The sequence below is a fragment of the Leishmania mexicana genome, chromosome 21 (genome assembly GCF_000234665.1).
Source record: "Leishmania mexicana MHOM/GT/2001/U1103 complete genome, chromosome 21".
Taxonomy (NCBI): domain Eukaryota; phylum Euglenozoa; class Kinetoplastea; order Trypanosomatida; family Trypanosomatidae; genus Leishmania; species Leishmania mexicana.
Window position 1 is genome coordinate 103,175 of NC_018325.1, and position 27,885 is coordinate 131,059.

Consider the following 27,885-nt stretch of genomic DNA (forward strand, 5'->3'; position numbering starts at 1 on the left):
GCTGGAGTGTGTGCGGTAAAGACGGTGTCTTGTGTCCGCTGTTACAGCACCACCCCCACCCCCACCCATAATTTCCACGCATACACACACACACACGCCTGTGCGTGCGCGCATGTTGGTCTGCGTCCCGTGTGGCATGGGGTGTGGCTTTGGCTGGTTGCTTGCCGCTTCTGTCACGTTCACTTCTCTCGCTCAGCCACACCGTCCCGATCGCGTGCGGTTGTGGCGTATCTTCCGTGCACTTGGCGCTGTCCGCCTTTCCCGTGTCGTCGCGTCTCTCTCCCTTCTAGGGGCCACCGACTCTGTCCTGTGAGTAGAGGGGGAGGGAAGTCGGACTCAGGATGGTGGCGGACAGTCGAGGCCGTGACACCCGTGTCCGCATCCCGCCACGTCTCTCGCGAACGGTATGAATGGTGAGCGCCTTTGCGTTACATCTCTCGGCATCTGTGCGCGTGTCTGCTGGCCTACAGGACGCGAGCTCGTGTACGAGCACACGCCACAGCTCCCAAGGCATGAACAGTGGATGAGAGGATGGGGGAGGGGCGGAACGCACCGCAGCCGTCCCCCGTCGTCATGGCAGAGCCCACCTGTGCACTGGTGTGCGCTCGTCTCCCCACTCTCTCACGCGCATACGCGCGTGGAGTGCATCGTGGGTGACCACCTTTTCCCTCGGTCTTGCGTATCACCTTTCACTCTCCCTACGCACAACTCTCCACCCTCGCATCTCCGCGCTCCACCACCGCTCCCCCCCCGCTCTCCCCTTAGTCCGGTATTTTGCGTAGGCGCACCACTGCTGCTCCTCCTTGCAGGTGTGTGTGTGTGTGTACACGTGCGCACACTCGTCCACCGTGATACACGGTTCACTCACCAAAGAACGTACACAGGCATCCATCATGCTGCGCGCGACGTCTCGCTTGGGTATCTACGAGTACCAGTTTGGCCAGCCTTCGCTGAAGAACGCCTTCAGCACAAGGATCGCGCCGGCTGCCAAGGCGCGCAGTCCCGGTACGGTGCAGTCGACCAAGCTAACGAATGGTGTGCGTGTAGTGTCGCACGACCTCGACGGTCCGGTCACGTCCATCGGCGTTTATGCGGATGCGGGACCGAAGTACGACCCCATCGCCACCCCCGGCCTGAGCTACGTCATGCGCTTCGCCCTGCAGACCTCCAACATGGACAGCTCCCTCTTCCAGATCGACCGCACGATGCGCTCCACCGGCAACGCGTACGGCCACGGCGAGGTGTGCAAGCGCTATTTAAGCTGGAAGGCGGAGGGCCGCCGTGACATGTGGGAGAAGCCGTTTGAGATGCTCGCCACCGGCGTCGTCGCGCCGCGCTTCCACGAGAGCGATATTGAGCGCTTCCGCGACACGATGGACAACCAGCTGGAGGAGATGCGCTGGCAGTGCCCTCGCGAATACGCTATCGACCAGCTGGAGCTGGTGGCCTTCTCCAAGGAGCCGCTCGGGGCGCCGCGCATGGTGCCTCGCATGGCAAATGACCGCTGCAACCACAAGGCGCTGCTAGACCATTGGGCCGCCAACTTCCAGCCCAGTCGCATCGTCCTGGCTGGTGTGAATGTGCCGCACGACGCCCTGATAGCCGCCTACGAGAAGCTGCCGTACAAGCACTCGGCCGAGGCCCCCCACCACGCGCGCGCCGCCGCGCCGAAGCTGTCCCACAGCAACGAAGCGGCCCAGTTCTACGCGGGTCGGCAGAACGTCGAGTACGAGAGCCGCGCCGCTGTCATGGGCACAATGCCCGACATGCAGGCAGAGGTGATCGGTGCCGTCGGCGTGCCAACCTACGGCCGTGACGAGTGCGCCAAGCAATACGCGACGGCGCTGGTGACGCGCGAGATCTACGAGGAGGCGATGCGCAGCGCGCATGGCAGCCGTGCCAGCTCGGAGCACTACGGCGCGCAGGTCTTCTACCGCCCATACTCGTCTGCCGGCCTGATCGGCTACACTGTGCGCGGTGCGCCGGCCGAGGTGGAGAAAATGATTCAGGTCGCCTCCAGCGCCTTTCCGGCCGCCGTCGACGTGGCGGTCGTGAAGCGCGCGGCCCACTGCGCGCACGTGCGCCTGCTGCATGAGCAGGTCGAAGTGACACGCGACTACTGCGACTTCCTCGCCACATCGCCCAACTCAGTCGAGGAACTCGTGCAGGCGATCAGCGGGGTCACGAAGGCTAACGTGGAGGAGGCGATGAAGAAGATGGTCGCGCAGAAGCCGGCTACCTACGCGACAGGCGACAGCTTCACGTTTCCCATAGTCGCGTCGCTGAGCCACGCTTAAGAACAGCCAGGGTGGGGTGGGCGTGCACGTACGAGCGAGCGCATGCACAGCCGCCTCTCCCTCCCTCTGCGTGTATGTGTGTGTGTGTGTGTGTGTGTGGTAGACATAGCTTTACTTCCTTAGTAGTAGTCAGGTGGGCAGCACGGTGGAGTGAATAGAAAGGGCGGCGCTGGAATGGGCTGGACTGGGGCAGCCCCCGCCGTTGTGGCAATGGGAACAGCAGCAGCGACGACATGATGGGAGACGGGGACGAGCGAAGAATGGGGAGGACACGGCTCTGCCTCTTGGCGTGTGTGTGTGTGCCCGATGGCGGAGCGTGGGCAACAGGAGGAGGAGGAAGGGCAGCTGCGGTGGCGGAGCGTGCCTCTGACCCTGTGTCTCACCACCTTCTCCCCCCCCCCATTCCACAGCTGCCCCTCTGGTCATCTCTCGTTCTCTCTCACACACACATCCCCCTCCCCCTCCCCCCTCCGGTGTGCACTGATCAGCATCTTAACCGAAACAGGATCGAATGCGGTTCAAGGAGGGGTGCAGTCCCCCACCACCCCTCCTGCTTCCGAGGCAGAATGGAGAAGGCGAGACGTGGCCAGCGTGTCGGGTCAAGCGATGAGCGAAGGCGAAGCGACGATGTGTCGTCCTCCACTCATCACCCCTCTCCTCTTCCGTATGGTGCTCAGCATGGGGGGCGTGTGCATCGTCCGAGTACGTAGCAGTGAGGGCCGTACTCGGTAGTGGTGCTGATGGACTGTGTGAATTACTTCACCGTACCGCCCCCTCCCCTTTCACTACCCTCTTGTGTGCACACTCGCGTGTATGTGTGTGTGTGTGTGTGTGTTGTCGTCGCTTCGCTGGATGACGCTGCTCACAAGGTCATGTGTGGACGTCCTGTTGCCTTCCCTCACCCCGACTCCTCCTCCCCCCTCTCCGCCCCTTTTCCGCGGCAGCGTAGCACACCGCCTTGTCTCTCTCCTTCGCAGCGCCGTCCTCGCACGCTCCCTCCCCGTGTGTGTGCGAAGAGCGTCTAGAAGCCAACGGGTGTGGCGCTTCTCCGCCCACCTTTGCTGCGGTGGGGTTGCTCTTTTATACGCATACACGCACACAGCCACGCCTCCTCCGCGTTGCCCTTCCTCGACGCCATGCTGCCCCTCACGCTCCTTCGCCGCTGCAACTCGCTGCCGCTGTGTGTGTCCGCTCCACCACTGTCGCGGCGGTGCACCCTCTCGTCGGCCCTGGCGAAGGAGACCACGTCGACGCATCCAAGCACGTTCCGTACCGCATCCATCACAAAGCGCCGCTTCCTGGCGACAGCAGCCGGTGCGAATGGTAGCCCCACCACGGACTCCTCCTCTCTTGACCTACCCACTGAGGTGTCCCACTTGCGCGCGGCGCGTGATGGACATTTGAAGAAGATGCTCGCCGCGAAGCTCCAGCAACTGGACGCGATGGAGCGCATCAAGGCCGAGTGTGACGAGATCGCCTTCCACTACCCGGACGCATTCATGGCGCAGCTGTTTGCCTTTCTCGTGCTACAGGCGGCTGTGCTCTTTGACTGGACGTACGTCCACTTCGACTGGAACTTCGTCGAGCCCATCACATACCTCATCGGGTACAGCGCGACTTGGATTGCCATCGCGTGGTATGGCGCGATGCAGCAAGAGTTCGGCTACGAGTCCCTGCGTCGCTTTCTTCAGAACGCCAAGTGTGAGAGGCTCTACAAGGCGCACCGATTCGACCGGCAGGCGTACGAGGCGCTGCGGGTGGAGGTGGCGAAGCTAGGCAGGGTGGTGCGCGGATTGGAGGAGCTGCAGATGTGAACAAGCGCGAGACGACTCGTCTTTCGACTCGTGCGTGTGTCTGTGTGTGCGTGTCTGTGTGTGTGTATGTGTGGCGCCCCCACGCTCTCCGTTCACCGTTCGGATGTACGGGAACGACTCCCAAGCGAAAAGGGTGTCGTCGATGCGCGTAGCTCTTCAAGGAATCGGTGTGTGGTGTGGAGGGGAACAGTTCGGCACCTCCTCATCCCTCAAGGCCTCCGCGCAGTGCATGCTGTGTGCATGAGGCTCTTACTGTTGCTGCTCTTCTCCTTCCTCAACCTCCGCCCCCCCCCTCCACACGCGTCTTGTCCATCTCACAGCTTTCACCTATCCCTCCCGCCGGAAACACAACAGTCAGTGTAGCCGCAAGAGCAGCCCCCACACACCGGCGCACGCGCAACTGCGAAAACACTATTACGGGCGGCGACGGTGCCTGTCTGCGTCAGTCTTCTCTCACGCACACATCCGTACGCGCGTCTTTCCCTCTCTTTCTTTGTGTGTGTGTGTCTCCGTAAGGCCTAAAGCACGCACACGCCTGCCATGGCCGCCAACTCCGAGCAGTACTGGCGCAGGCAGCTGGCACAGACGGAGGCCGAGTACGAGCAAATTATTCAGGGCCTGCGTGATGAGGTGGAGCGGCAGCAGCGCCGCTGCGGTGACCTCGTGCACGAGCAGGCGATGCATCGCGCCACGGTTGCCGCCGATATTCGCGACTTCTGTCAGCAGTACGTGGCGAACGCCAGTCAGCAGCAGCAGGCGAGGTGGGGGACGGCGGCCACAAGGATGCTGCAGGGCGCCAAGAAGGACGTCGACAGTATTCCGCTTCCGGCCCTCTTAACCTTCCTGCACGAGTACAGCCACGGGTTGCTTCAACTCCCTGAGAACCGTCGGAAGCGCCTCCGCCAGGACACGCAACTCAGCCCACTGCATCACCGGCTGCGCCAACGCATGCTGGCGCATCACCGGCGGACAGGCAGAGAAGACGAGTTGATGGAGGAATGGTGCAGCGGGGAGTACGGCGACGGCAGTGGCGTCACACTGCCAAGCATGCCGTCGTCGAGCGCATCATTATCTCCAACGTGGACGACAACGGTGCCACCGCGGTACGCAGATCCGGAAGGAAAGCGGCAGATGGCCCCTGCGTACGGAGGAAGCAGCCCTGACGGCGACGGGCCACCGTCTCCTCGACGCAGTAGTGGCAGCAGCGGGGCGACGACCACGGCGATGTCAGCAGGTGGCGCAGCGGTGCCAATGGGGAAGGCGAGCGCCACCGCGGGTGGTGGTGTCATTGACAGCGGAGGCGAAGGTGGTCCGGTGATGGCTGCCTCAGCATTCGGCCTTCCCTCACTGCCGCCTCGATAGAGGGACAGCAGCGTTGTCGGAACACGTGTTTGGAGTTGGGAAGTGGAGTGGGTGCATGGCGCTCTGGTCATTGCTTGCACCGTCCTTCCCTTCGCGCTTGCCCTCACCCTCGCGCGCCTGCACGCACACACACACACGCACAAGTATAGTGTGCTTGTACCGTTGCCTGTACCTTCGCCCTCTCACATCCTCCTGATAGCCTCTCGACTTGATGTGCTCAACTCCCCCAAACCACCCTCTTCTCAAGCACACAGACAGGCACATGCACAAGCGCGGCTTTCCGCGGCCGCCACCCACCACCACCACTACCCCTGTGGCCAAGCACTGCCCATGTGCCGTGTCCCAACTTTTCTGCGCCGTGCAGGCGCGTATGTTGCGTATCCGACGGATGTCCTCACCTGTTCACCCTCCACATGCCTCTCCCTCCCCCCTTCTTGGTACGTGCACAAGGGACGTGCGCATGTCTCACTCACCAGCGGCAAGCGCTGCTGTCCAGCGCAGCGGTGGTACCCGTGGCGGTGCGTGGGAGGCCATCATCGATAAGGCCGTCTCCCTCGTCACGGAGTACCTCGCCTCCACCACACGCGAGTTCGACCCGGCAGCACCGCTCTCGCAGCACATGCTCCATCTCGTTGACCGCGGACGTCTGCGGGACATCTTAGTGGAGCGAAACTACAACGAACTATGTGGGTCCTTTGGGTGCAGCAACAAGCCACGGGGGCTGCTCGCTGCGGGCAGTGGCACGCTGTCCTTCGAGTGGGACTCCTCGCTGTCCCTATCCGCATCAGACGCGGAGGGGGATGATACCACGGACGAAGAAACCGATGGACGCAGTCATGGCTCACACAGCCGCAGGCGAGGAGAGGCGGCAGACGGCGCAGGGGCAGCGGCACGGCCCACCGAGGATCAGCCGGACGCAGATGCTGAGGAGATCGTCTACGAGGAGGACCTGTACACGGCAGAGTCTTTCCGACTCGCCCAGCGCCAACGCGCTATGCTGAACCGCATGCAGCGCAAGAAGCTGATGCGCGAGCAGAGGGCCATGCAGGCTGCCGCGACGTCAGACGCTGCGGCTGCTGTGCGACCAGCTCCGGTGGGCCCGGGCGGTAACGCACCGGCGTCCTCACGCGTGTTGCGCAACGGCTTGCTCGGCGCCAGTTTTCCGCAGCGCTTCTGTAGCCCCGAGTGCGAGGAGACGTACGAGTCGAGCATTATGCGGCGTGTGTCGCCGTACTTTGCATACGACTACCCGTCTGTCTTGGGCGCCATCACAAACCTGTTTCCCAACTTGAGAGTGGCGGCGCTGCAGCAACTCGCTGGCGCGGAGACATCCTCTGCAGGACTCGTGAAGCCTGTCTTGGAGACCCACCAGCAGGAAGGCTGCGACGCACCGGCTAATATCTCTGCCTCTGCTTCTGCTTGTCCTGCTGGTGGTGCGCTGAGGCCGGTGCAAGTGGGGGTCTCTCTCGAAAGTAGCGAGCTCATCCGCCGCAACCCGGGCACTGGCGCGGCGAGAGCTGCGCACAAAGCATGCGGCACCGACACGGCAGCGCAGATGAATGACGCGACCTCGGCACCGCTCCTTCGTGAGGTGCTTGAGCAGATGCAAGTGCTTCAGCACGTGTGGAACAACGAGGTGGGTCCGCGCTTATCCGAGACACACCTCTCGCGAATGTTGGATGACGCCGCCACCGCGTCGTCTCCTACGAGTGCAGCCACTGCAGCGAGGCACTTTGGGTCTGCACAGGTACCGGCGTCGTTCCCGCCGCGGCCAGTCCTCCGCGGCTCGCTGCTGCTACTTGACTTTATCATGAACACGAGCTGCGCACAAACGCGTCGGCTCTTTCACGCGCACTATGCGCGTCATCGTCCCGCGCTGCAGCGGTGCCTCACTGCCGCGGCCTCACCGCGCGAACCCAGGGCAAGCTCGCTCTTCTACGGTGTCTCTGCGAATATCGTCGCTGAGCTGGAGAAACGCAGCGTCGCAGCTTTGGCGGCGGCTGGCGCGGCTGAGGAATCCGTCGGCGACACGGCCTTCGATGTCGAGGATGAGGGTCTTCGCGTAGACCCGGGGCTGCAGCAGCAGCGCCGCGAGCTGCTCGTCTCGCACATCTTCTCCGAGGCCGTGACGGCCGCGTTGTCTCGTCTTCTCTTCGTGGACTACGCCGTCCTGTCCAGCATGGCGTGGTCGGGCGTGTGGTTCTCTTCTGTATCTCTCCGTCTGCCGGCGGGGCAGCAGACCAGCAGCTGCTCGCTGTTGCGCAGCCTGCAGTTTCCATGCGCCATACCCGCGGTGCTGCTGCAGCCTGCAGTGTCGACGCCGGAAGTGCTGGGGCTGGCCATGATTTTCTTGGTCGCCGCCGGCTGCTGCTCCGAGGGTGTGTGGCGCGGCTGCATGCGGGAGGAAGTGGCCTTTGACGAGGTCGCAGAGGTGATTGGGCTGACCCGCGACGACATCGCCGCAGCGGTGGGGTCGCTGATGTTGGGCGAGGAGGCATGACGCACACGAGCGTCGGGCTGGTGTGTGGTCTGAGTGTGTGTGTGGGGGGGGGCGCTCCTCAGCATCCCCTCCCTCGACCGGGACGCGGTCTCCGCCGACGGCACCACCGGTGCATCCGCTGCCGTCCATCTTTTCACTCTAACTTCTCTTGTCTCTCACAGTTGCGCTCTAATCGGCGATTCAACGCGCATGCGCACAAAGCGGCAAAGGCCTTCGTGCAGCGATCACACGAAGAGGAAACGCGGCAAGTGTGCTTGAGCTTCGCGTGGTGCTCACAGCCATAGCCGCGGCCACCATCACGCCTGTCTGCCAAGGTGGGTCTGTCCCCTCCCCCTTACTCTCTGCTTCGCTTGACGCGACGTCGTGAAAAATGGAGAAGTGATGGTGGCGACATCACGGACATGTCGCACAGCTCTTCGATCCATGCCCTTCTACCCCCTCCCCTCCTCTCCCTCAACTTACCCGCTCTCACCAGCCAAGGTGTAGAAGGTGTGTGTGTGTGTGCCATCCCTCCCCCCTCCCTCCGCTTCAGGAAGCAGCAAGGCACAGCCACCAACGTCCGTATCGCACACGCGAAACACTGCCACGCTTAGATATTCGCCACGAGTGTTCATCACTAGTAGCAACCTCTTCTTCTCTGTGTGTGTGTCTTACGAAGAGCACACGCGCACGCGCACTTGCCTCCGCCCTCGTCCCACCCCGACACCTCCAGCCATGTTCCACAACAGCTACCAGGCAGGCTTCTTGTCGATCCTTTACAGCATCGGCTCGAAGCCGCTGCAGATTTGGGACTCGCAGGTGCGCAACGGTCACGTCAAGCGCATCACCGACGAGGACATCCAGAGTAGTGTGCTGGAGATTATGGGGAGCAATGTTAGCACGTGCTACATCGTCTGCCCCGCCAACCCGAAGCAGACCCTTGGCATCAAGCTGCCGTTTCTCGTCATGATTATCAAGAACATGAAGAAGTACTTCTCCTTCGAGGTGACCATCCTGGACGACAAGAACATGCGCCGTCGCTTCCGCGCCAGCAACTACCAGAGCACAACGAAAGTGAAGCCGTTCATATGCACTATGCCGATGCGCCTCGATGAGGGCTGGAACCAGATCCAGTTCAACCTATCCGATTTCACGCGCCGCGCCTACGGCACGAACTACGTCGAAACACTGCGGGTGCAGGTGCACGCGAACTGTCGCATCCGCCGTCTGTACTTCAGCGACCGCCTATACGCCGAGGAGGAGCTGCCACCGGAGTTCAAGCTGTTCCTGCCCATCGCCCAGCAGCCTCCGGCGGCGGCGGCGGCGGAGCAGAGAGACATGGAAGCCGCCGACGTGCCGCAGGCTGCCTCTGTGGCCCAGTGAGTCCCGTCGCCACCTCCCCCTCCCCCCCCGCGGGCCGCGCTGCCCCTGCGTGTGTGTGTGCGAGGCTCGTGTGTCCCTTGTTCGCTTTGTTAGTTTCTCGCTTCTCTTTCCTGCCCGCCCCTCCCCCGAGTTGTGTGGTGGCGGCGTGAAACGGTCCCCCCCCCCTCCTCCCTCTTCCTCTATGTATTGGTAGCTGATGCTGATGTGGTGATGACGAGAGCACACATGGAGGTACATGTGGGCACAGGTGTGTGTGTGTGTGTGTGTGTGTGTGTGTGTATCTATGTACATCTCTGATTGAAAGGCAAAGGACACGGAAAGCACAAAGCGCAGGAAGAGGTCAACCCCGTGCGGAGGCGGGGGTGGCTTCTGCCATCAGCGTCGCGGACACTGACGGTAGTTGTCCCCTCTCTCCTCCGCTCGTTCCCTCCCTCGTACTGCGGACTGCGCTGGTCTGTGCGCTACATGTAGGCGCAGGTCTCTGCGAGCGTAGGCGATGTTGGTGGGGTGCGTCAGCAAGCTCCCTTCTTCATTCCCCCCAAACACCCTCTCAAGGGTCTCTCTCTCTCGGGGTCAGTTGCCTCGCAAGTAGTATCACGTCAACTTCGACCCCTTTCCACTGCTCGACCCATCCTTCTCCTGCATGGCAGTCTCGTCTCCCCCAGTGTCCGCTCCTCCACACACTCTCGCGCATCCCCGACGCACCCATTGACACACACATACATGTACGTATAACCGTGCCAAGCGTGTTCGTGCGGCATCACGAAGGCCCTCTTCGAGAGGGAAAGCGAAACTCCCGCTCCTCGCCCTGCGGACGGGAGAGGGACACGGACGTGCGTGGATCACGTAGCGCACACGGGCCTCGCACAGACATACACAGAAAGAGAGAGAACAAGGGAGGTGGACGTCGGGTAAGCATTGCGGCTGCACCCTACGCACGTAGACAGACAGACGCCTCCCAAGGTGGGGACGCTCGGCCATCCCCCCCCCCTCCCCCACCCCGCTTATCAGAATGCAGCAGCTCAAGCGTATCCGTCACCCCTCCGGCTCAGAGATCCTTTTCGATGCCAAGTGGCATCAGTACAAGCTGGGCGGCACGGCTCTGCGCTCCGTGTCGAAGCTGCTTGACCGCTTCTTCCCCTTCGACGAGAAGCGCGTGCTGGAGCTGGTCTCCAAGAAGACGGGGCAGCCGGTGGACAAGATCAAGCAAGGCTGGTCGCGGCAGGCCCTCCTCGGCAAGAACGTGCATGAGTTTATCGAGTGCAAGCTGCTCAGCAAACCGCCGCCGACTTTTACGCTGCTGATGAAGCGCAAGCAGGCCCGAGAGGCAGCACGGCCGGCGGACGCGACAGGGCCCGCCGCAATCACGACGACACCTCTTGAAGACGAGGTGCTGCACGGGGAGGAGGCTCTCTATCTGCCAGTGGCCGAGATGGCCGTAGAGAAGGTGCTGAGCACCTACGACGTGCTCGGCGCGGAGCAGGTGATTGCCGCACCCGGGTGGGGCATTGCCGGCACGATCGACTTCATGGGCCGAAACCGCCACACGAACCGCGTGCTCATCGGTGACTGGAAGACAACCGGAAGCACCACGAGCAACTTCCGCTTCGGCTCATTTGAAACGGCGTGCCCAGGTGCGCTGCGGCACCTGCCGAACAGCAAGACGTACCGGTACGCAATGCAGGTGATCATCTACGGAGAGATCCTAGCCCGGGAGCAGTACTTTGAAAAGCAGTTCTTCGACGCCCAGCTGCGAGCGTCGCTGACGGCGTCGTTGGCCGTCCCCAGCACGGATGTGACGCCGCCACCGCCACGGGCGAAGACCAGAGGACGGCCGAGCAGCCGGGCCGCTGCGCCCGCGAAGTCCGACATTGGAAGTGATGTCGAGAGTCTGCTGAAGACCTTCTACCACAACAACACCGAGCAGCGCTTCGAGTACGGCATTGTACAGCTAGCCAAGGGAGAGGACGGCGGGGTGGTGGCGGAGTTCAAGGAGGTCACGCCAGCGACGGTGATGCCGCCAGATTGCCCTGAGATGACCTTCGACAGCTTGCTGCAGCGGGTGATGGAAGGGGTTGGGGTTTAGGAGAGGGAGTCGTGTTTCGGTGTGTGCCCCTTCACCACCCTCACAGCTCATTCCTCTCACGCCCACCCGAGCGCTGTTATCGTACTCCACCGCCACAGTTGTAGTGTTTCATCGCCCTTCAGTCGTGCGCACCGGCAGCGGTATGGGGGGAGGGGGAGGGGGGGTCCAGTGAGGAAGAGGGTCGGGGGTGGCCTGGGGATGCAGCCGATGGCGAGGGGGTGAAAGATTTTGCCTACCGTTCAGAGCGCACAGCGTGATGCTGTGCTTTTGATGTGCGCACGCGCGCGCCTGGTTAGCGGGGACGAGGGTGAATGAGCGTGCGCAAAGTGCAGAGGTGTGCGTGATGTCGCACCCTATGTTGTTTCTCTTCACCAGTCAGACGGCTGAGGATAATGATTTCTGCCCACCCCACATCCTCCACCCTTCGACGGGGCTCACACAGAAAACGGAAAGGGATCAAGGTGGCACGGACGGATGATACGCTCGGGGCTGTGAGTTGGAGGGAGGGAGGGGAAGGGGGAGTGTCCGTGCATGTGCTGGGCACATCACCCTCGCACAGGCATCTCGTGGCAGTGGACCTGATTGCACCTCTTCTGTGTGTGCGCGAGCGTGTGAACACGTTTGTGTCTGAAGAGATGTGATTGGCAGCTGCTCTGCACCACTGTGCGTCTCCCTTACAGCACTGCCGCGCAGCTTGCGTAGCCTTCAAGAACCTCTCCACTGGGTAGGGGTGGTTGCCTCCTCGGTACTACTCACTCACTCACTCCGCCTCTCTGTGACCATTGCATGCACGACCTTCTGGCGCATGCAACCGGTGTTTGATGGCTTCGCTCTTACGAGCTTCCCGCGCTGTGTGTCCTTCTGCCTGTCTGAGTGCAACAGGTCATAAGCGCTCCCTTCCTCCGCTCTTTTCACTGCGGCGTCGCTCCGCGCTGAGTCGCGTACCCGCATCTCCGTACACGCACACACACACACAGCACACGCGCGCACTCCACAGGCAAAACGGTGCTGCACTCGAGCATCGCCGCAACAACAGCAGAATAAAAGTTTTTTTAGGCGTCCCGCCTCACCGCACGGCTACGAGACCAACGGAGGAGGAGGAGGAGGCGTTCGACTGGCACACCGCTGTTAGTGCGCACGTCAGCAGCCCATCACCACCACCTTCGTACCCCCTGAAGTGGGGCTGTCTCTCCTCCTTCCCTTATCCTCTCTAGGTTTGCTGCGAACAGGTGCAGGGGTAGACACCATACTATCGTGAAGGCGTGCGCACATCCATAGAGGTACTTCTTCCCTCTCTCCCCCGGCCGCGAGCAGTACGCTGAAGTCGAAAGGGAGCAAGCGCCAGCAACTTACACTAGAGGAAAGTCGGCAGCCGCAATCAGCTCTCCTGTGCTGCCTCCGCATCCATCTTTGCTGCCGTTGTTTGCCATTATCCGCCACTTCACCGCCCACCACGACGGCCGTTGCGTGGTGAGTCTGCGAACTGCAACGGTGGTGAAGAAAACCACAAGGAGAGAGACGGAGGCACACACACACACACACGCACACGCATACGAACCCGCATAAGCCCAGAGAAAAACGTCCTCTGCCTCCCCCCTCCCTCCCTCGCGGCTCTGTGCTGTGGGCCGCGCCACCCACTGACTCTCTGCTCCGTCTGGGGTGCCCGTACGTTTGTGGGGAGTGCGCGGGCGGCTGCTCTTCCAAGCTCACACAGACGGCACCACCTTCTGCTTTAGTATTGGTCTTTATCTTCGCCCCCACCCCCAACTCTTCAACGGGCGTCTGTGCCTGCGCCTGTCTGCGCTCGTTACCGTTGTGGTGCTATCACTGCTTTAGCGGCATCGCCTCACGCTTCGCCCCTCACACCTTTCTCTCTCGTGTTTGGGCTTCGGGTGGCGAAGGGGCGGAGGCGGAGGAGGAAGAGGGTGCGTGCCTTTACGCTACGCTGAGGGGCGTTTGACCGCCGTGTCTCCGTCCCCCGTCACTGTCACACCCTTCGTGCCGTGTCACTGCATGGGTCTTGTTGGCTTGGCTTCTTTTTTGGGTACACCGCCATTCTGTTTCGTGCGCTCGCCACATCTTCCTCACCCTGCCGTCTGCCGTCTGCCCTCGTTGTTGCTGCCATTGGTTTGCTGCAAGCATATTTCTTCCTCGTCGTGTTCGGTGCGTCCGTCTAACCCTGCCTCGCGCAGGTCGGTGAGAAGTGTGTGTCCGTCTGGGCTGGGGCGCCGCTGACCCCATCGCCTCTTCCTTGTTCCGTGTGTCTTTACTCGATTTCGGGTCGGTGCCGTCGTGCCCACCCGCCCGTTTTGCTGTGGTGTGTCTCCTGTGTCTTTTCTTTTAGATCGGCACATCCGTCGCGTGCGTGTGTGCGCGCCATCACCTCCTTTTTCCGTTGGCGCGGCTTGTCGGCGTCTCTGCAGTGCTCTCGCTGCGTTTTTCTTCGTCCCCCCCCGCCGGGAGGACATCCTTTTGTGCCTGTAGGGTGGAGTAGGGTAGGGTGGGCACTGCGCACGGCTGCGGTTCGCGCTCGCTCTCACAGGCTCACGCCGCGCTCCTCCCCTGCCACCCTCGGGCCTTCTCAACCCCCCCCACTGTGCGCGTTGTGGCGTTGCTGTGCTGTAGAAGAGCACGTCGAGAGAGAAAGTCTCAGACACGGCGAGCGCACGTCGCACGAGCGTCCGTGCACGAGCGCAGCGGTTCGCGTCACCTCTCCGTATGAGTTGTCGCTCTTTCTCTCTGCGTTGTTTGGACTCCTGCTGAGCTGCGATGGGTAACGAGGCGTCCAAGTCCCGCGGCACGGCATCGGCGAGCAACCCATTGGGCCGGAACTCGCAGTCGGAGGCGGCAGTGGGCTCCGATGGTGCTCCCGCAGCTACAGAGAGGGCGGGATCGCCAAGTGCCGCGAGTACCGCTGCATCGGCTCCCAGCCGTCCCATAGCGCTGTCGGCCGAGCCACCACCAGTGAGATCGGCGAGTGGGACCATGGACACCGTCGGCTCGTCAGTGCCGCGCTACGTGGATGCAAAGAGTATGGTGTACACCCTTCCCTGCTTTACCCCGGACAGGTCGCTGAGCAGCCCGACGAGCGGCGGCGCTGGTCCACGGAGCCAACCGATCGCGATACAGATGTCTATCTCACAGCAGCTGCCGATGATATCCTCCAGCAGTGACTTCCGCGCATGCGCACCATCCTCGCCGCTCTCCCCATCCCGCCGGCGTTTCGCTGCGAATCTGTCGAGCACACTCGAGATCCCGACGTACAACACGACCACCTCCACCGTCGTGGAGGATCTGTCCTGCAGCTCGCCAGTGCTCAAGTCGTACCGGCAGCACTCCTTCTCCCAACCGAGGTGGGATGCGTGTCTGGCCGACTCCCCCAAATCCCCAGGCATGAGCATCCACGGCTGCGCATCCCTCAGCGCCGGAGCCTCCGAGGCACCGGTGGCGATGAGCCCGGCCACCTCGTTCTCGTCTGGGGCTGGCAGCAGCTCGCACAGCACGGCGATCCACACAAAGTTCCTCGAGATAACCGGGCACCCGCTGGGCTTGGAGAACTACGGCAACACCTGCTACTGCAACTCTGTCATCCAGCTGATCTACCACTGCGCCCCACTGCGGCTGCGGCTGCTCGAGCTGCACCACGTCTACCTCACCAAGAAGGGCAAGTCCGGCTTCGAGGAGGGCACGGTGCTCTTCCACCTCTGCAGTCTCATCGGCGCTATGCACAAGTCGAACAACCGCACCAAGGACAAGTACCAGCGCGAGAAGATCGTCCCAAAGGACCTGCTAAACTGCGTGCGCGCCAAGAACGAGGTCTTCAACAACGACATGCAGCAAGACGCGCACGAGTTCACCATGTTTCTGCTGAATGACATCTGGGACACGGAGCAGCGCATCATGGCCGACCCCGCCAACGTGAACCTCTTCCTCAAGCACGAGGCGTCCATGAAGAAGAAGGGGTCGTTGCCCTTCTCCTGGAAGCACAGCAAGGATAAGCACATCAGCAGTCACAAGGAAAACAAGCTTGACAAGACAACCTCGGCAGCGGCCACCAACAGCGACGCCGGCACGAGCGGGGGCAAGGCGGTGGATGCACAGCAGCACTTCAGCAGGGAGCTCACCCCTCTCCAGGTAATCCTGCAAGGCCAGTTTGGCTCCCTCACCGCCTGCCTCGAGTGCGAGAACGTGACCGCCCGAGATGAGGTCTTCATGGACCTCAGCCTCGAGACGGCACAGGGCACGTCCCTGCTCCGCTGTCTCGACCACTTCGGCGACCCCGAGTACTTCTGGGGGACGAACAAGCTGCGCTGCGAGGAGTGCAAGATGCCGGTGCGCGCCGCCAAGACGATCCACGTGCAGCAGCTGCCGCAGTATGCGCTCCTTATCCACCTGAAGCGCTTCCAGTACGACGTGAAGAAGCAGACCTTCACCAAGAAGGCAGATCACGTCGCACTGCCGATGCAGATGGACGTGGAGGAGTACCTGACGGACCCAGAGGTGATCGAGCAGAACCTGCGCAACAAGCAGGCGCGCTCGCAGAAGAACAGCGGCGTTGACGCGGGCAGCAGCACCGGCGGGCACGACAACAGCGGCAGCGGACAGAAAAACGGGGCGAACACCACTTCGTCGCTCGACACATTCAAGCCGGCGTCGGAGGAGGTGCGCCGCAAGCTTCGTGGCGTCGCCCGCCACAAGGCGCGCTTCGAGCTGACAGGCTTTGTCGCCCACATTGGCGAGGGACCGAACTCTGGGCACTACTTCACGTGTGTCCGCTACGGTCCTCAGCTGTGGCGCCGCTTCGACGACGAGACTGTGTCGACGATGGCGGAGCGAGATGTGAAGCAGTACTTTGGCGTTCCATCCGACGCTGTCGGCGTAGTCACGACGACGGCCTACATCCTGCTCTACGAGCGCGTTGCGTAGAGTCGCGTGTGCGCTGGTGGGCAGCCTGTAGACGAGCTCGATGCGCGGATGTGTAGGCGGGTCTGCGGCTGTGCGGGGAGCTGATGTATATGGGTGATGACGGTGGAGCTGGTGACGCTGGAAGGCGTGTTGCTGCACACAACGCTCGCGGAGCAGGGCAAGACCGGATCGTGCAGTTCAAGGTTCAAGTGAGCGGCAGAGGGAGAGAACGTCCGGTGTGCGTGGATGGCTGTGGTCCCTGCACGCCCCTGCGGTGCTTCTCAGGTGGTGTTTGTGTCGCCTTTTCGTTCGGTGTTCTCGCCCCCCCCCTCGTCCTCCCCATTGCGGATGACCACGGTTGCCGCACCTTTACGTGTCCTGCTGCGTGTCTCGGTCTGTGTGCGTGCGTGTGCGCAGGGATGGGTGCTCCAGCACGCCTCTCTCGCTCCCTGGTATCGCCGTCTTCGACCGCTTTCTCCTTCTCCTTCGGCCTCGCCTCCGCCTCCCCCTCCCCCTCTCTGCGTGTGTACGTGTGACTGTCCGTAGGGAGGAGTGTGGGGGAGGGAGGGCACGTGTGCACTCACCTCATGCCATGATGTGAGGTGCGCCTGCGAGCGGTGAGTGAGGTCGCATCCCCGCCTCTCCTCTTCTCCCCCGCAGCTGGCACGTGTGCGATCAGCCCCCACCCCCTCCGATGTGGGCGGGGCCACGCGTGCATCGGCGCCGTCCTCTCCTGTGTCCCTTACGGGGCTTTTTTGTCTGCCTCTGTCGCACACCTCAGCCGAGAAGTTCGATGGATGCTTGTCTGCCCTCCCGCTTCCCGCTGCTTCTCAGGGCACAAACGGTTTGCCCTCTCGTGTGCGGCCTCGGCGGTGCATGTCGGGTCGGCTTCCGGCCGCGGCGTTCGTGTATGTAAACATAGGCATGTGCATGTGTGCGCGGTAGCTCTCTTCCACCCCCTTCCTCCCATGCTGGGGAGGATGCCACCTGGCTTTACGGCCTTGTCTGCCAGTTCAAGGCAGTCCCCCACCCTGGCCAGCCTCCATCACGTCCGCCACCGGGTGCGATACGGCAGATGAGAGGAGGGGTGGGCCCTGCGCTGTCACCGACGTCATTCAACAGACAAGCAGCGATTCTGCAAAGGCGGCGCGCAGAGGTCCGCCCTCTCCTCCTCCTCCTCCTCCCTCCCCCCCGCCCCTACCGGGCGACGCCCCCAGCAGGCTAGAAGATGGGGGTGGAGCACCGCCCCGCACCGCCCCCCCCCCCACTCACTCTAGACTGCCGTCTTCCTTCCCACCGACTCTCTCTCTCCCTCACATCTCACATCAGCGAGGGGCAGGTGGTGGTCACACGTGCGCAGACGCGTCGGTGCAGGCGTCGGGGCACACCTCGCGCACGGGCACGTGTGCCCAACTTTTCGCCCCTCCTGTTGTGCGACGCCCAAGCGTCCCCTGCGGTGAGGGGGGCGGGCGGGCCCGATGCTGTGCTCGCTCTCTCCCCTTCTCCCATCTGTTTTCTCGTCCTGTCAGATGCACTTTATCCAGTGTGCGCACAGTACTCATAATGCCACCCAACGACAGCGAGGGCGCCCCCACCACCACCACCACCACCATCACGCCAACCAGGACACCTCACCTCCTTCGCGCTCCCTCCCTCCTCGTGTTTGCCTGTCGTGCGTGAGCCGCTTGTCGATGTCTCCTCTTCCTCGGCTACACGCACCCACACATCGTCTCTCCGCCTTCTCTGCGCCTCCCCCCTCCCCCCCCCACCGTCTGCTGGGGACCACTGCTGTGTCTGTGGAGGCGGGGATGGACGCCCACACCCCCTCCCTCCCTCCCTCGTCGTCCGGCCGTCCACCGCTCTGTGCACGTACGTCATCCCTCCCTCTCCCTCTCCTCCCCTTTCTGTTCCTTCGCTTGCTTACAGTTGTGTGTGGGTGGGTGGGCGTGGGTGGGTGGGTGGGTGCAGGTGTGGGCGTTCGCGTCTCTGTGCTCTTGCTGCGCTGTTCCGTGTCAATCTGCTTTGGCGGAAAGGAGTTCCTCGTCGAGCTTACAGAAACACAACGAGAGCCACCTCCTCGCGGCGCTGCTGGTCATGCATTGTGCCGCACTTGGCGAGCTTGTTTATCGTGTGTGGCCCGGCGTGGAAGACGTCGCATCGCCGTCGTGGAGCGTCCTCCTTGTAACTCCCGCGCCCACCGCTCCGGAGATGGTCTCCTCTTGGCATTTCGCTTGCATCCTCTCTCTCCCCCTCCCTTTCTCTTCGCCGAGCTGTCTTGTGCCTCACATGGGCGATCATTGCGGCGCACAGACGGCCCCATCGCGCCTCGCACTCCATCCTCTGGTTGGCTTGGTTGGCCGTGTGTGTGTGTGTGTGTGTGTGTGTGTGTGTGTGTGTGTGTGTGTGTGTGTGTGCGGGTGCGTGTGTTCACCTCCCACACTTTGCGCATGCACGCTTGCGCCGATCTGCTGCCGTTGCTCCCCCACGCCGGCCGCCTGCCACTCCCGCGGAAATCTGAAGCATGTGGTCACTGCTCCGCTCCAGCCCCGTCGTTGCCCCCTCCGTATTGGCAGCAGCCGCTGCAGAGCGTCAGCGCCGATACTCCGTCTGTGGCATCTCTCGAGGCACCACTGTGATTCACGTTTCCCTCCGCCACTACCACGGCTACTCCGACGGGCAGCGCACACCGCATGGGCAGCGAAGCGCCTCCTCTGCGCCTGCCACCGACAGCAGGGGTCGTCGGGATTATGTCCCGGTGCGTTCGTCGTCCGCGCCTCCGCAGCACCATCCCTCGCAGGATGGGCAGCTGCAGCAGTGTCGCGGCCAGCAGCAGAGAGGTACGTCACTTGCGGCGGCCGAGGCGGCCTCCACCGGCCTGGCCACAGCCTGCTCTACCTTCTGGTCGCAGTCCGTGAAACATGTGTCGGCCGCTACACTGAAGCGGCAGCACGCGTTCGAGCGCGCACAGGACAAGAAGTCGCGGTTCCTCGTCCGCCGCAGCATCCGCGATGATGGCGCCATATCTAACCTCTTTCCTCTCAACTTTTGTGTCGCGGATGCGTCGCACTCAGACAGCCACCGCGGCGCACCACCGACGGGCACGCACTTTTACATCTACGAGGTGTACGTGACGCGGCTGGCGGCGCCACAGCGGGGAGGCAGCGCTGCGAGAGGCTCCCCTTCGCCTCCTGGTGCGGGGGCACGCGGCAAGGACAGAGCCGGTGCCGCCGCTACCGCGACGGCGATTGGCGGCGTGCAGGCGGGTGGACTGGCGTCGGTGGAGCGGCGTGTTTCGCCTGGACGCGCGTGGAGAGCGGTGGAGCGGTTTCTGCGCCACAAATACGCCGGGGCAGCCGCGGCGTTACTGCCGCCGTTGGTGCAGCTGAGTAGCAAGGTGTATGCTGCGGCCCCCCTCCCAGCCGACGCACTAGTGCTACCGAGAGCATACTTCGATATCGGCTGGCAGACGGCGGTGCTACGCCTGCAGCGCCGGTGCCACTTTACTGAACTGCCACCGAGCGAGCTACAGATGCTGCTGAACAAGATCGTTCCCGAGGTGGCGCGTACATCTCACCGCGAACAGCGGCAGAAGGTAGGCGCCACACCAGCCTTCCTCGAGGTGGTGCGGGAGAAGACCGGCAAGCTGGTGTGCACGACGCAGGGCGTGTCAGCTGGCGGGTTGCGGCTGTATCAAGGTGCGCTGGTGCAGGCCATCTTTGTGGACAGCTCGGCTGCGCTCGACCCCAACGCGGCAGACACGAGGGAGGATCAGGTGGCGGGAGAAACACACACATGCAGCCTTGCGTCAGCTAAGACAGGTGCAAGTAGCGGCGCCAAATCCCCTATTGACGCGGGCGCCTGTCCCATCGCCACTCGCCACCTCGGCGACACCCCGGTGGGCCTTACCGACACCGCCGCGGCGGTGCACTTCCAGGTGGTCGCATTCCTCCGCCCCTTTGCCTATCGGGGCACTCACGCCGAGAGTTACCGGATCCGCGACGCCTCAGGCGTGTACTTGGCCTCCCTCTGGGCCCCCGCACAACCACGCTCGCTGACCGTCGGCGCGGTCTACGCAGCTGCCCCAGTGCGCATCCGCGAATTTGCGGAGCGCGGCAATGCCCGGCTCATCGAATTCCTCGATGACACCACCCTCACCCTCCTCTCTGCCCGCACCGCCACACCATCAGCCAGCCTCAGCAGCGGCACTGCCATGGCGCAGTCCTTCTCGCCACGCAGCGGCAGCGGTAACGGCGGCGCCACACCGAAGGCGAGTCGTCTCCCAGGTCAGCTGAGCCTGAAGATCGACACAAAGGGCACGATCGCGTCGGAGGTGTCACTGTGGGAAGAGGTGCTGCAGCACTTTGGCCACGGCCCGTACGACGAGGCGGCCCAGCAGCGCATCCGCAAGTCCGTTCAAGGCATCCCTGTCGTCATCTCCTACTCGCTGCGTCAGAGCATCGTGCGCGACGTCCGCTTCGACGGCGACGCGCTGCTGGCTGCCGTCTCTCATACGCACGACCTCGCCGCCGCCAAGGAGGGCAGGGGGCAATCGGTAGGCGCAGGTGCGCCACACTCTTCTTCTCCCAACGACGACGCCGTGGCAGACAACCGGGCACGTGAGGGCTTGAGTGCGCCGATGCTGTGCGTACGAGAGCCGCGCCTTCTGCCACTGATGCCGCACCTCGACTCGCAGCAGCCGTGTGCCATTCTTGTTGATCACACCATTGTGCCGCTGCAGGTCTTGCACTGCTGCTTCGATCCTCGCATGCGTAGCTGGCAGGACATCGGTGTTTCCGCGCTGTCTCTCATGCCACAGCAGCGCGCAGCGCTGCTGGAGTCGGTTCGCGCGCTGCTCGCGAACGGCCTGCAGCGGTGGGGCATTGATCTGTCGGCCAACCCCTATCGGACCAAGGCGCTCTCTCTCCTGCCGGCCCCCATGAAGTGTGTCGTGCCGCAGCGACGACCGGTCACCGGGTTCGCAAATCCAGCCGTCGTGGCCTTTCCTACCACCATCGTCGTCATCGGCGTCACCGGACCACGATGCACGGCGGAGCAGTCGCGGCGCATCAGCCTCACCGCTCAGCACCTGGCGCACTACTTTCGCACAAGATTCGTGGCAACCCTAGCGGACGAAAGCACTGCCGTCCAGTATGTGCACGAGCAGCTCATGTGCACGCCGGCTGCCGTTGCTGCCCCGACCGGCCAGCCGACCGCCTCGCTGAGGGACCCAAATGCGTCCGTGATCCTCATCACCAACGAAGTCGACACACGCGCGACTCGGTGGCTCAAAGTGGAGTGCATGTGCCGCGGGGCGCACTTTATCGCCATTCCCGCGTCGTCGAACCCGAGGAAACTCAACCTCGTCGGCGCGCAGCTGCGGCTGCGTATCGCGACTCAGTTCGAGCTAAACCCGCTACGCGGCGTCGACCTGCGCAAGGAGCTGCCCGTGCTGGGCCACCGTCACGTGCTGATCATCGGGGTGGACTCGTGCCACACGAATACACACAGCGTCGGCACGATCGTCGGCATCCTCAGCACGCCCACGGAGAACAAACTGCTGCCTTACTTTTGGCGGCACGATGCACGCGGGCGCGAGACGCAGCACGTCGCAAAGCATTTCCGCGGTATTTTGGCGGGAGCCGTGGCGCTGTCCGGCAGGGTGGACGAGGTGGTGGTCTTCCAAGATGGCGACATCTTTAGCGAGCTGGTTGGGGTCAAGGAGGAGCTCACGACACAGGTGCCCAACTGCGGCCTTACCTTCATGTGCTTGCACAAGCGTTGCAACGTGCGCTTCATGCACGCCTCGCCAGGGCAAGGCGGCAGCATGGCGACGCGCAGTCAAGCTTCCGATGCTGCAAGCGCAAGCGACGATGTCGAGAAGGCTGACCGGGACACGAACGACCTCCGTGAGGACAACAGCCTTCACAATCTTGTGAAGGGAGTTGTTATCCCCGCTCTGGCGCCAGTGCCGTTGGACCATCAACTTGCCGCCAACTCCTTTTACCTGCAAGCGCACGAGTCGTCCATGTCGACGGCGCGGATCGTGCAGTACACGGTCCACCACGTAAGTCCTTCCCTCGACGTAACAGATGTGCAGCAGATCGCCAACATCATGGCCAATGTGCTGGCGCCGCAGGCGACAAAGCTGCCTATGTCCACCCGATGTGCGCACCGGCTGGCTGATCAAGCGGAGCGCCTGCTCGACGCAGTGCCGCAGCTCACGGCGGACATGATTCCGCAGCCACTGTGCAACCGCCTGTGGTTCCTCTAGCGGCACATGGCGGTGTCGCCGCGTGCACACACACACACACATACTGAAAGGTCGCACAGACATGCGCGCACTCATCAACGTGCCGTCTGCTGGCTCCTCGATCGATGATGGGGTTCTTGCTGGTGTGTGGTGTGCGTACTTCAGCGCTGCCACAGCGGCGTTGGGGATCGGCCGTGTCTTGTCTGCATGTTTGTGTGTGTTCATCTTACTTCTGCCCCCCTCCCTCGTGGTGATGCTGCTGCTGTTCTGCTCCGTTCTTCTCTCTCATCCCGCCTATTCATTTCACTAATTTCGTTGTTGATGGCATCGGTGTGCACGCGCGTGTGTTTCTGCGTGTGTGCGTGTGTGCGTGTGTGCTCTTCGTTGTTGCTGCCGCACTCCCTCCCTCCCCCTCCCCCCTTTCGATCCGCCAATGCACGAACGCGCAGACACGCACACACGCATGTCAGAACTCGCCAGTGCAATCATCGCTGTACAGCTCCGCGTCGCCCCTGGCGTGGGCGTGCGTGTGTACGGTGCTTTTCCCCCTTTGCCAGATGATGGCACATGCAGAGACGCGATGCCATATTGCAGACACGTGCACACAGACAAGGTAAGAGACAGAGATGTAACCACCGTTGCAGCAGCCGCCCCCTTCCCCCTTCCCCAAAGAAAACGAAGGCGAAACCACGTGGAGGGGTGAGCGCGGTTGGGGACAGGCCGCCGTAGGGATGCGTCGGTGCCTGCCACCGTCTTCGTTTAGGTGGCACTCACACACCCCGCGCTAGCACCTGGAGCGGGCGGGGGGAGGGGGGCGGAGGCGCACAGCGCATTCGCACCCCTCCTCTTCTTTATCCTCCATCTCCCCTTCGACTCGCTCGCTCTCACTCTTCCTGCGTTGCACGGGCCAACGGGCCACGGTGCAGATGTCGGTAGAGTGTGTGGGTGGGTGTGTCACTGCATTGCACGTCGGCAGCTCACTGCGCCTCTCCTCCCCCTCCTCCTCCTCCTCCCGCGCTTACCTTTGGTTGGGTATCCACACACACACACACACACAAGCATACATACGTATAGACGAGGCACGGGCGCGCACGTCATGCTTTTCGGATCCCAGACGCTGCACCGACGTGCGTCTGCCCAGGCTCTCGCGACAAGGGGCGCACTGAACACGGCAGTCTCATGGACATCGACCCGCACCCTTGCCTTGTCTGCCTCCCTGCGGTGGTGTAGTAGTACGAGCAGCAGCAGTAGCAATACAGCGCGTTGCGAGGGCAGCGCGGACGGCGAGAACGCCTCCTCGGCGAACACATCGGCGCCCAACTCCTCTACAGCGGGGACGGCCGCACCCAAGCGTCGAGTGCAGATAGCGGTGGTGGGCAGTGGGCCCAGCGGCTGTTTCGTTGCCAGCCACCTTGTCAAGAAGCACCTCGACCTGCACGTGGACATCTTTGAGCGGCTGCCAGTGCCGTTTGGTCTATGCCGCTACGGCGTGTCGCCAGATCACCCGGACGTGAAAAACGTGGAGAAGCAATTCATGGATCTCTTCCAGAGCGGGCGCGTGACGTGGGTCGGGAACGTGTCCATTGGGAAGGAGATCCCGCTGCAGGCGCTGCTGGCGCACTACGCGGCGGTGGTGTTCGCGACGGGCGCGGACGGGTCAAAGCAGCTACGTATCCCGGGCGAGGACCTCGGCGGCGTCATCCCCGCCCGGAGCTTTGTGGAGTTCTACAACACCTTCCCGTTTCCGTACGGCTCGCCGCACTTCTGCCCCTTCGATCTTGAACGCACAAAGCGCGTCGTCGTCATCGGGAACGGCAACGTGGCGATGGACGTGGTGCGGGTGCTCGGTGGGTCGTACAAGTACTTCTCTCCAACCGACATGAACTGTGTTTCCATCAAGGAGCTCATGAAGAATCAGGTGGAGCACATCAGCGTGGTGGCCCGCCGCGGCGTTGAGCACTCCGCGTTCGCCACCGCCGAGTTCCGCGAGATCACCAAGTATCAGGAAGACCATGTGAAAGTCGAGGTGGACCACTTCGACCTCGGCGCAGCGGTGGCGGCAATGCCGGCCGGCAAGGTCATGCGTGCGCACAAGCGCATGATGGAGCTCGTGCATCAATATGCGCTGACCAGCGAAGAAGCGGCCGCCGAAGCGGTGCAGTTGGCAACGGATGCGCAGGGCGTGCCACTTCCGAGCGCCATCGCGGCGAGCGCTGCCGCCTCGCCTGCAGAGCCGCCTGCAACGACGACAGCATCGGAATACGGAATGAGTCGCCCACAACGCGGCATCCGGGGGCCGTGCTGCCTTCGCTTCCGATACAACCTCACCCCGATCGCCATCCTGCCCAGCCGCCACCGCAAGAACTACATTGGCGGGGTTCTCTTCAAGAAGACGCGTGCCGAGGCACCGCGCAAGGCAGCAGAAGACGAGGGCGAGTACTGCGTCGTGCCATGCGACCTCGTCATGACCTCCATCGGCTACCGCTCTGACAGCATCCCCGGCGTCCCGTTCGACGACCGCGCCGGTGTCATCGACAATGAGAAGGGGCGCGTGAAGGGTATGCCGCGTGTGTACTGCGCCGGCTGGGCCAAGAATGGTGCCAAGGGCATCATCCTCCACTCCGTCGTCGATGCGCAGGAGACGGCAGCGACCATTCTGGCGGACATGGAGGCAGGCGTCATCCCGACAGAGCCGACAGCGCAGCCGGAGGAGGCCGAGGGAACCGCAGCGGCGGTCGGGTCCTCGTCATCCAACGCGGCCGAAGCCGAGCCGGTGGAGGTGGTGTCCTTTGAACACGGCAACTCCACGCCTCACCGACAGGCGGCCGGTGCTGCCACCACAACGATGTACGGCAAGTACGGTCTCGTCGACTACTTCGTCACCAAAAAGCTTCAGCCTGTGTCCATTGCGGGCCTGCAGCGCATCTTGCACGTGGAGCACCAACGTGGTGTCGACCTCGGCAAGAAGGCGGAGAAGATCAGCACGGTGCGCGACATGCTCGACGTGGCCCTCGGTGGTGACGTAGGCAAGAAGGCTGACGAGCGTATTCGCGGGATCACCCCCGCCCGCTCTGACGCGATGCTGTACCTGAAGGAGCTGCTCGACGACGATACGGACTTGAGGGCGTTTGCTCGCCAGGTTGCGCGGGATGTGCCACACAAGCTTGCCCAGCAACATCCGCTTGGCACCATCGCACCTGGACAGCTGTAGGCCTCCATCTCCCTTTGATTGGACGTCGAACGCGTTGTGGGGGGCGCGGCTTGCTTGGCCATCTTTTATCTCTCTCTCTCGCACTACCGCGCAAACGACAAGGCTACGGGCGGGATGTGGCCACTCACAGCGCCGCGTAGCACGTAGACGTGCAGCACGTGTATGTTTCTCTCTCTGCGTGTGTGTGTGTGTGTGTGTGCGTCTGCCCCTCGCCCTTCTCTTGCGGAAGGCGAATCCATACAGAGCAGCGACGCGATGCCAGGTATGGGCCTGCGGGCTGTTGCGTGGAGGAGGGCACTTTCCCTCGCGGTCACGCCGGTACATGTGTCCTCGACGCTGTTGCGCTCACTCTCTCCTGTGCCCTCTTTTCGCCTGTTCCATTGCGGCTCTCCCGTCAACCCCACCCCACCACCACCACCCCCACGCATCCCCGGCGGCGGCTATCACGTCTTTGCGTGCGTCCACGCGGACGTCATCCGGTGCTCTCCCCTGCCACCAACGGTGATACCGCACACGTGCGCAATATTCACATATCATACACAACTTCTCCTCCCCTGCACACATACACACACGCACATGCACACACACACACACACACACCGGCGCGGACAGCTCTCTCCTTCGCTCCGCCTTCAGCCACACAACCGCATCCCTGCCAACATTCCTTGCTTGTCTTTTCATTATTTTTCGTTTGCAACGCCAGCTGGACACACACGTACACGCCACCACCACCCTCAGCAGCAGTAGCAGTCTCTCCGAGCCCTACACCGCCACCTCCTCTGACCCTCTCGCTCCTGTTTTCCCCACGCAAGCACTTCAACGCCATGTCCGAACTACAGAGCCTCGCCCCGGAGACGGCCTTCACCGTCGCATCTACGTTCCTCGCGTACTACTACAGCGAGTTCGTGAAGCTGAACGAGCTGGCGCGCATGTCCGACCTGTATGACGAGCGGTCCTACATGACGCTTGTGGACTTCCGCGACGAGGTGCCGGTGGTGGCGCACGGCCGCAACGCAGTGGCAAACCTGCTGGCGAAGCTTGACAGCACGCTCGGTCAGCGCAAAATCGAGATCATTACTGTGGACACCGTGGCCCTGCCGCACAACTGCGTTCAGGTCATATGCCAGGGCGTGATGTACCTGCGTGAGTACCGCCGTGTGTTCCTGCACGTCTTCATGCTGGAGCCAACAGCGTACCGCACCAAGACGTATCACATCGCCTCCGACTACCTGCGCTTTGTAGACTCGGAGAAGGAGGTCATCCCAGAGGGTGCCGTGGTTATTGCAGCCGACCAAGTCGCCGCCTACCTCGAGGAGAGCCGCCGCCGTGTCGAGGAGGAGCAGCGCCGCCAGCTCCTGGAGTTCCAGCAGCGCATCCGTCTGCAGCAGCAGCAGCTGCTGCAGCAGCAGCAGCAGAAGGCCGCCGCTATGAACGTGCCTGCCCCCGCCTCCCGCCAGTCTCGCCCGGTTGTCTCGGCCTCGTGCGAACCATCCGATCCCCAAGAGCAGCAGCGCCCCGCCCGCCCACCGCGCGATGGCGTCCGCCCCGCTCGCGGTGAGCGCAAGCCCCGTGAGCTGCGCGAAAACCGTGAGCCGCGCGAGAACCGCGAGCTGCGCGAGAACCGTGGCGAGCGCAAGCCTCGGGAGCCTCGTGGTGAGCACAAGCCGCGCGAGGGGGAAGAAAAGGTCGCTGCTGCGTCACCGTTTCGCCCGCCTGGTGAAGGAAAGAAAAGTGGCGAGCGCGGCAACCGGAAGCCTGCCGCCGCCGCGAACGCCGCGAAAGGCGCAGCAGATACTGCTGCTGCTACCCCGGCCCCCGCCGCGGAGCGGAAGCCGCGCCGCGAGTCGAGCCCGACCGCTGCTATTATCATACTTCGTGTGCCGAAGAAGATCAAGCTGTCGGACATCAAGGCGGAGCTGGTCAGCCAGGGTTTCTCCGAGCTGAAGGACCTCTTTTGGTGCGGCCGCGACAGCGCCCACGCAGTGGTGAAGTTCTCCGCAGTGGAAAAGGCGACAGAGGTCTTTGAGACGAAGCCCTTCAAGATTCAAGGCGAGAGCCTGAACATGGACTACTACCACGAGTAGGCAATGCCGCTGCA

General features: G+C 62.9%; 10 protein-coding genes across 10 annotated transcripts; all 10 read left to right on the forward strand.

Moving 5' to 3' along the window:
• Window positions 1–893: 893 nt before the first annotated feature.
• Window positions 894–2,297, forward strand: LMXM_21_0340 (metallo-peptidase, Clan ME, Family M16; the record flags this gene model as incomplete). The annotated part of the gene is made up of 1 exon (XM_003875225.1): window positions 894–2,297. One exon carries the CDS (start codon window positions 894–896, stop codon window positions 2,295–2,297), a length of 1,404 nt encoding a protein of 467 aa, XP_003875274.1.
• A 1,442-nt stretch (window positions 2,298–3,739) lies between these two features.
• On the forward strand, window positions 3,740–4,111 carry LMXM_21_0350 (conserved hypothetical protein; the record flags this gene model as incomplete). The annotated part of the gene is made up of 1 exon (XM_003875226.1): window positions 3,740–4,111. One exon carries the CDS (start codon window positions 3,740–3,742, stop codon window positions 4,109–4,111), a length of 372 nt encoding a protein of 123 aa, XP_003875275.1.
• A 540-nt stretch (window positions 4,112–4,651) lies between these two features.
• LMXM_21_0360 (conserved hypothetical protein) lies at window positions 4,652–5,473 on the forward strand (the record flags this gene model as incomplete). Its single annotated transcript, XM_003875227.1, has 1 exon — window positions 4,652–5,473. The coding sequence occupies one exon, from the start codon at window positions 4,652–4,654 to the stop codon at window positions 5,471–5,473; it is 822 nt and encodes a 273-aa protein (XP_003875276.1).
• Window positions 5,474–5,684: 211 nt separating this feature from the next.
• On the forward strand, window positions 5,685–7,973 carry LMXM_21_0370 (conserved hypothetical protein; the record flags this gene model as incomplete). Its single annotated transcript, XM_003875228.1, has 1 exon — window positions 5,685–7,973. One exon carries the CDS (start codon window positions 5,685–5,687, stop codon window positions 7,971–7,973), a length of 2,289 nt encoding a protein of 762 aa, XP_003875277.1.
• Window positions 7,974–8,687: 714 nt separating this feature from the next.
• LMXM_21_0380 (conserved hypothetical protein) lies at window positions 8,688–9,335 on the forward strand (the record flags this gene model as incomplete). The annotated part of the gene is made up of 1 exon (XM_003875229.1): window positions 8,688–9,335. The coding sequence occupies one exon, from the start codon at window positions 8,688–8,690 to the stop codon at window positions 9,333–9,335; it is 648 nt and encodes a 215-aa protein (XP_003875278.1).
• Window positions 9,336–10,347: 1,012 nt separating this feature from the next.
• On the forward strand, window positions 10,348–11,421 carry LMXM_21_0390 (conserved hypothetical protein; the record flags this gene model as incomplete). The annotated part of the gene is made up of 1 exon (XM_003875230.1): window positions 10,348–11,421. One exon carries the CDS (start codon window positions 10,348–10,350, stop codon window positions 11,419–11,421), a length of 1,074 nt encoding a protein of 357 aa, XP_003875279.1.
• Window positions 11,422–14,406: 2,985 nt separating this feature from the next.
• LMXM_21_0400 (cysteine peptidase, Clan CA, family C19,putative) lies at window positions 14,407–16,347 on the forward strand (the record flags this gene model as incomplete). The annotated part of the gene is made up of 1 exon (XM_003875231.1): window positions 14,407–16,347. The coding sequence occupies one exon, from the start codon at window positions 14,407–14,409 to the stop codon at window positions 16,345–16,347; it is 1,941 nt and encodes a 646-aa protein (XP_003875280.1).
• A 2,500-nt stretch (window positions 16,348–18,847) lies between these two features.
• LMXM_21_0410 (putative PIWI-like protein 1) lies at window positions 18,848–22,597 on the forward strand (the record flags this gene model as incomplete). The annotated part of the gene is made up of 1 exon (XM_003875232.1): window positions 18,848–22,597. The coding sequence occupies one exon, from the start codon at window positions 18,848–18,850 to the stop codon at window positions 22,595–22,597; it is 3,750 nt and encodes a 1,249-aa protein (XP_003875281.1).
• A 1,075-nt stretch (window positions 22,598–23,672) lies between these two features.
• LMXM_21_0420 (ferredoxin NADP+ reductase-like protein) lies at window positions 23,673–25,787 on the forward strand (the record flags this gene model as incomplete). Its single annotated transcript, XM_003875233.1, has 1 exon — window positions 23,673–25,787. The coding sequence occupies one exon, from the start codon at window positions 23,673–23,675 to the stop codon at window positions 25,785–25,787; it is 2,115 nt and encodes a 704-aa protein (XP_003875282.1).
• An 824-nt stretch (window positions 25,788–26,611) lies between these two features.
• LMXM_21_0430 (conserved hypothetical protein) lies at window positions 26,612–27,871 on the forward strand (the record flags this gene model as incomplete). The annotated part of the gene is made up of 1 exon (XM_003875234.1): window positions 26,612–27,871. The coding sequence occupies one exon, from the start codon at window positions 26,612–26,614 to the stop codon at window positions 27,869–27,871; it is 1,260 nt and encodes a 419-aa protein (XP_003875283.1).
• Window positions 27,872–27,885: the final 14 nt, after the last annotated feature.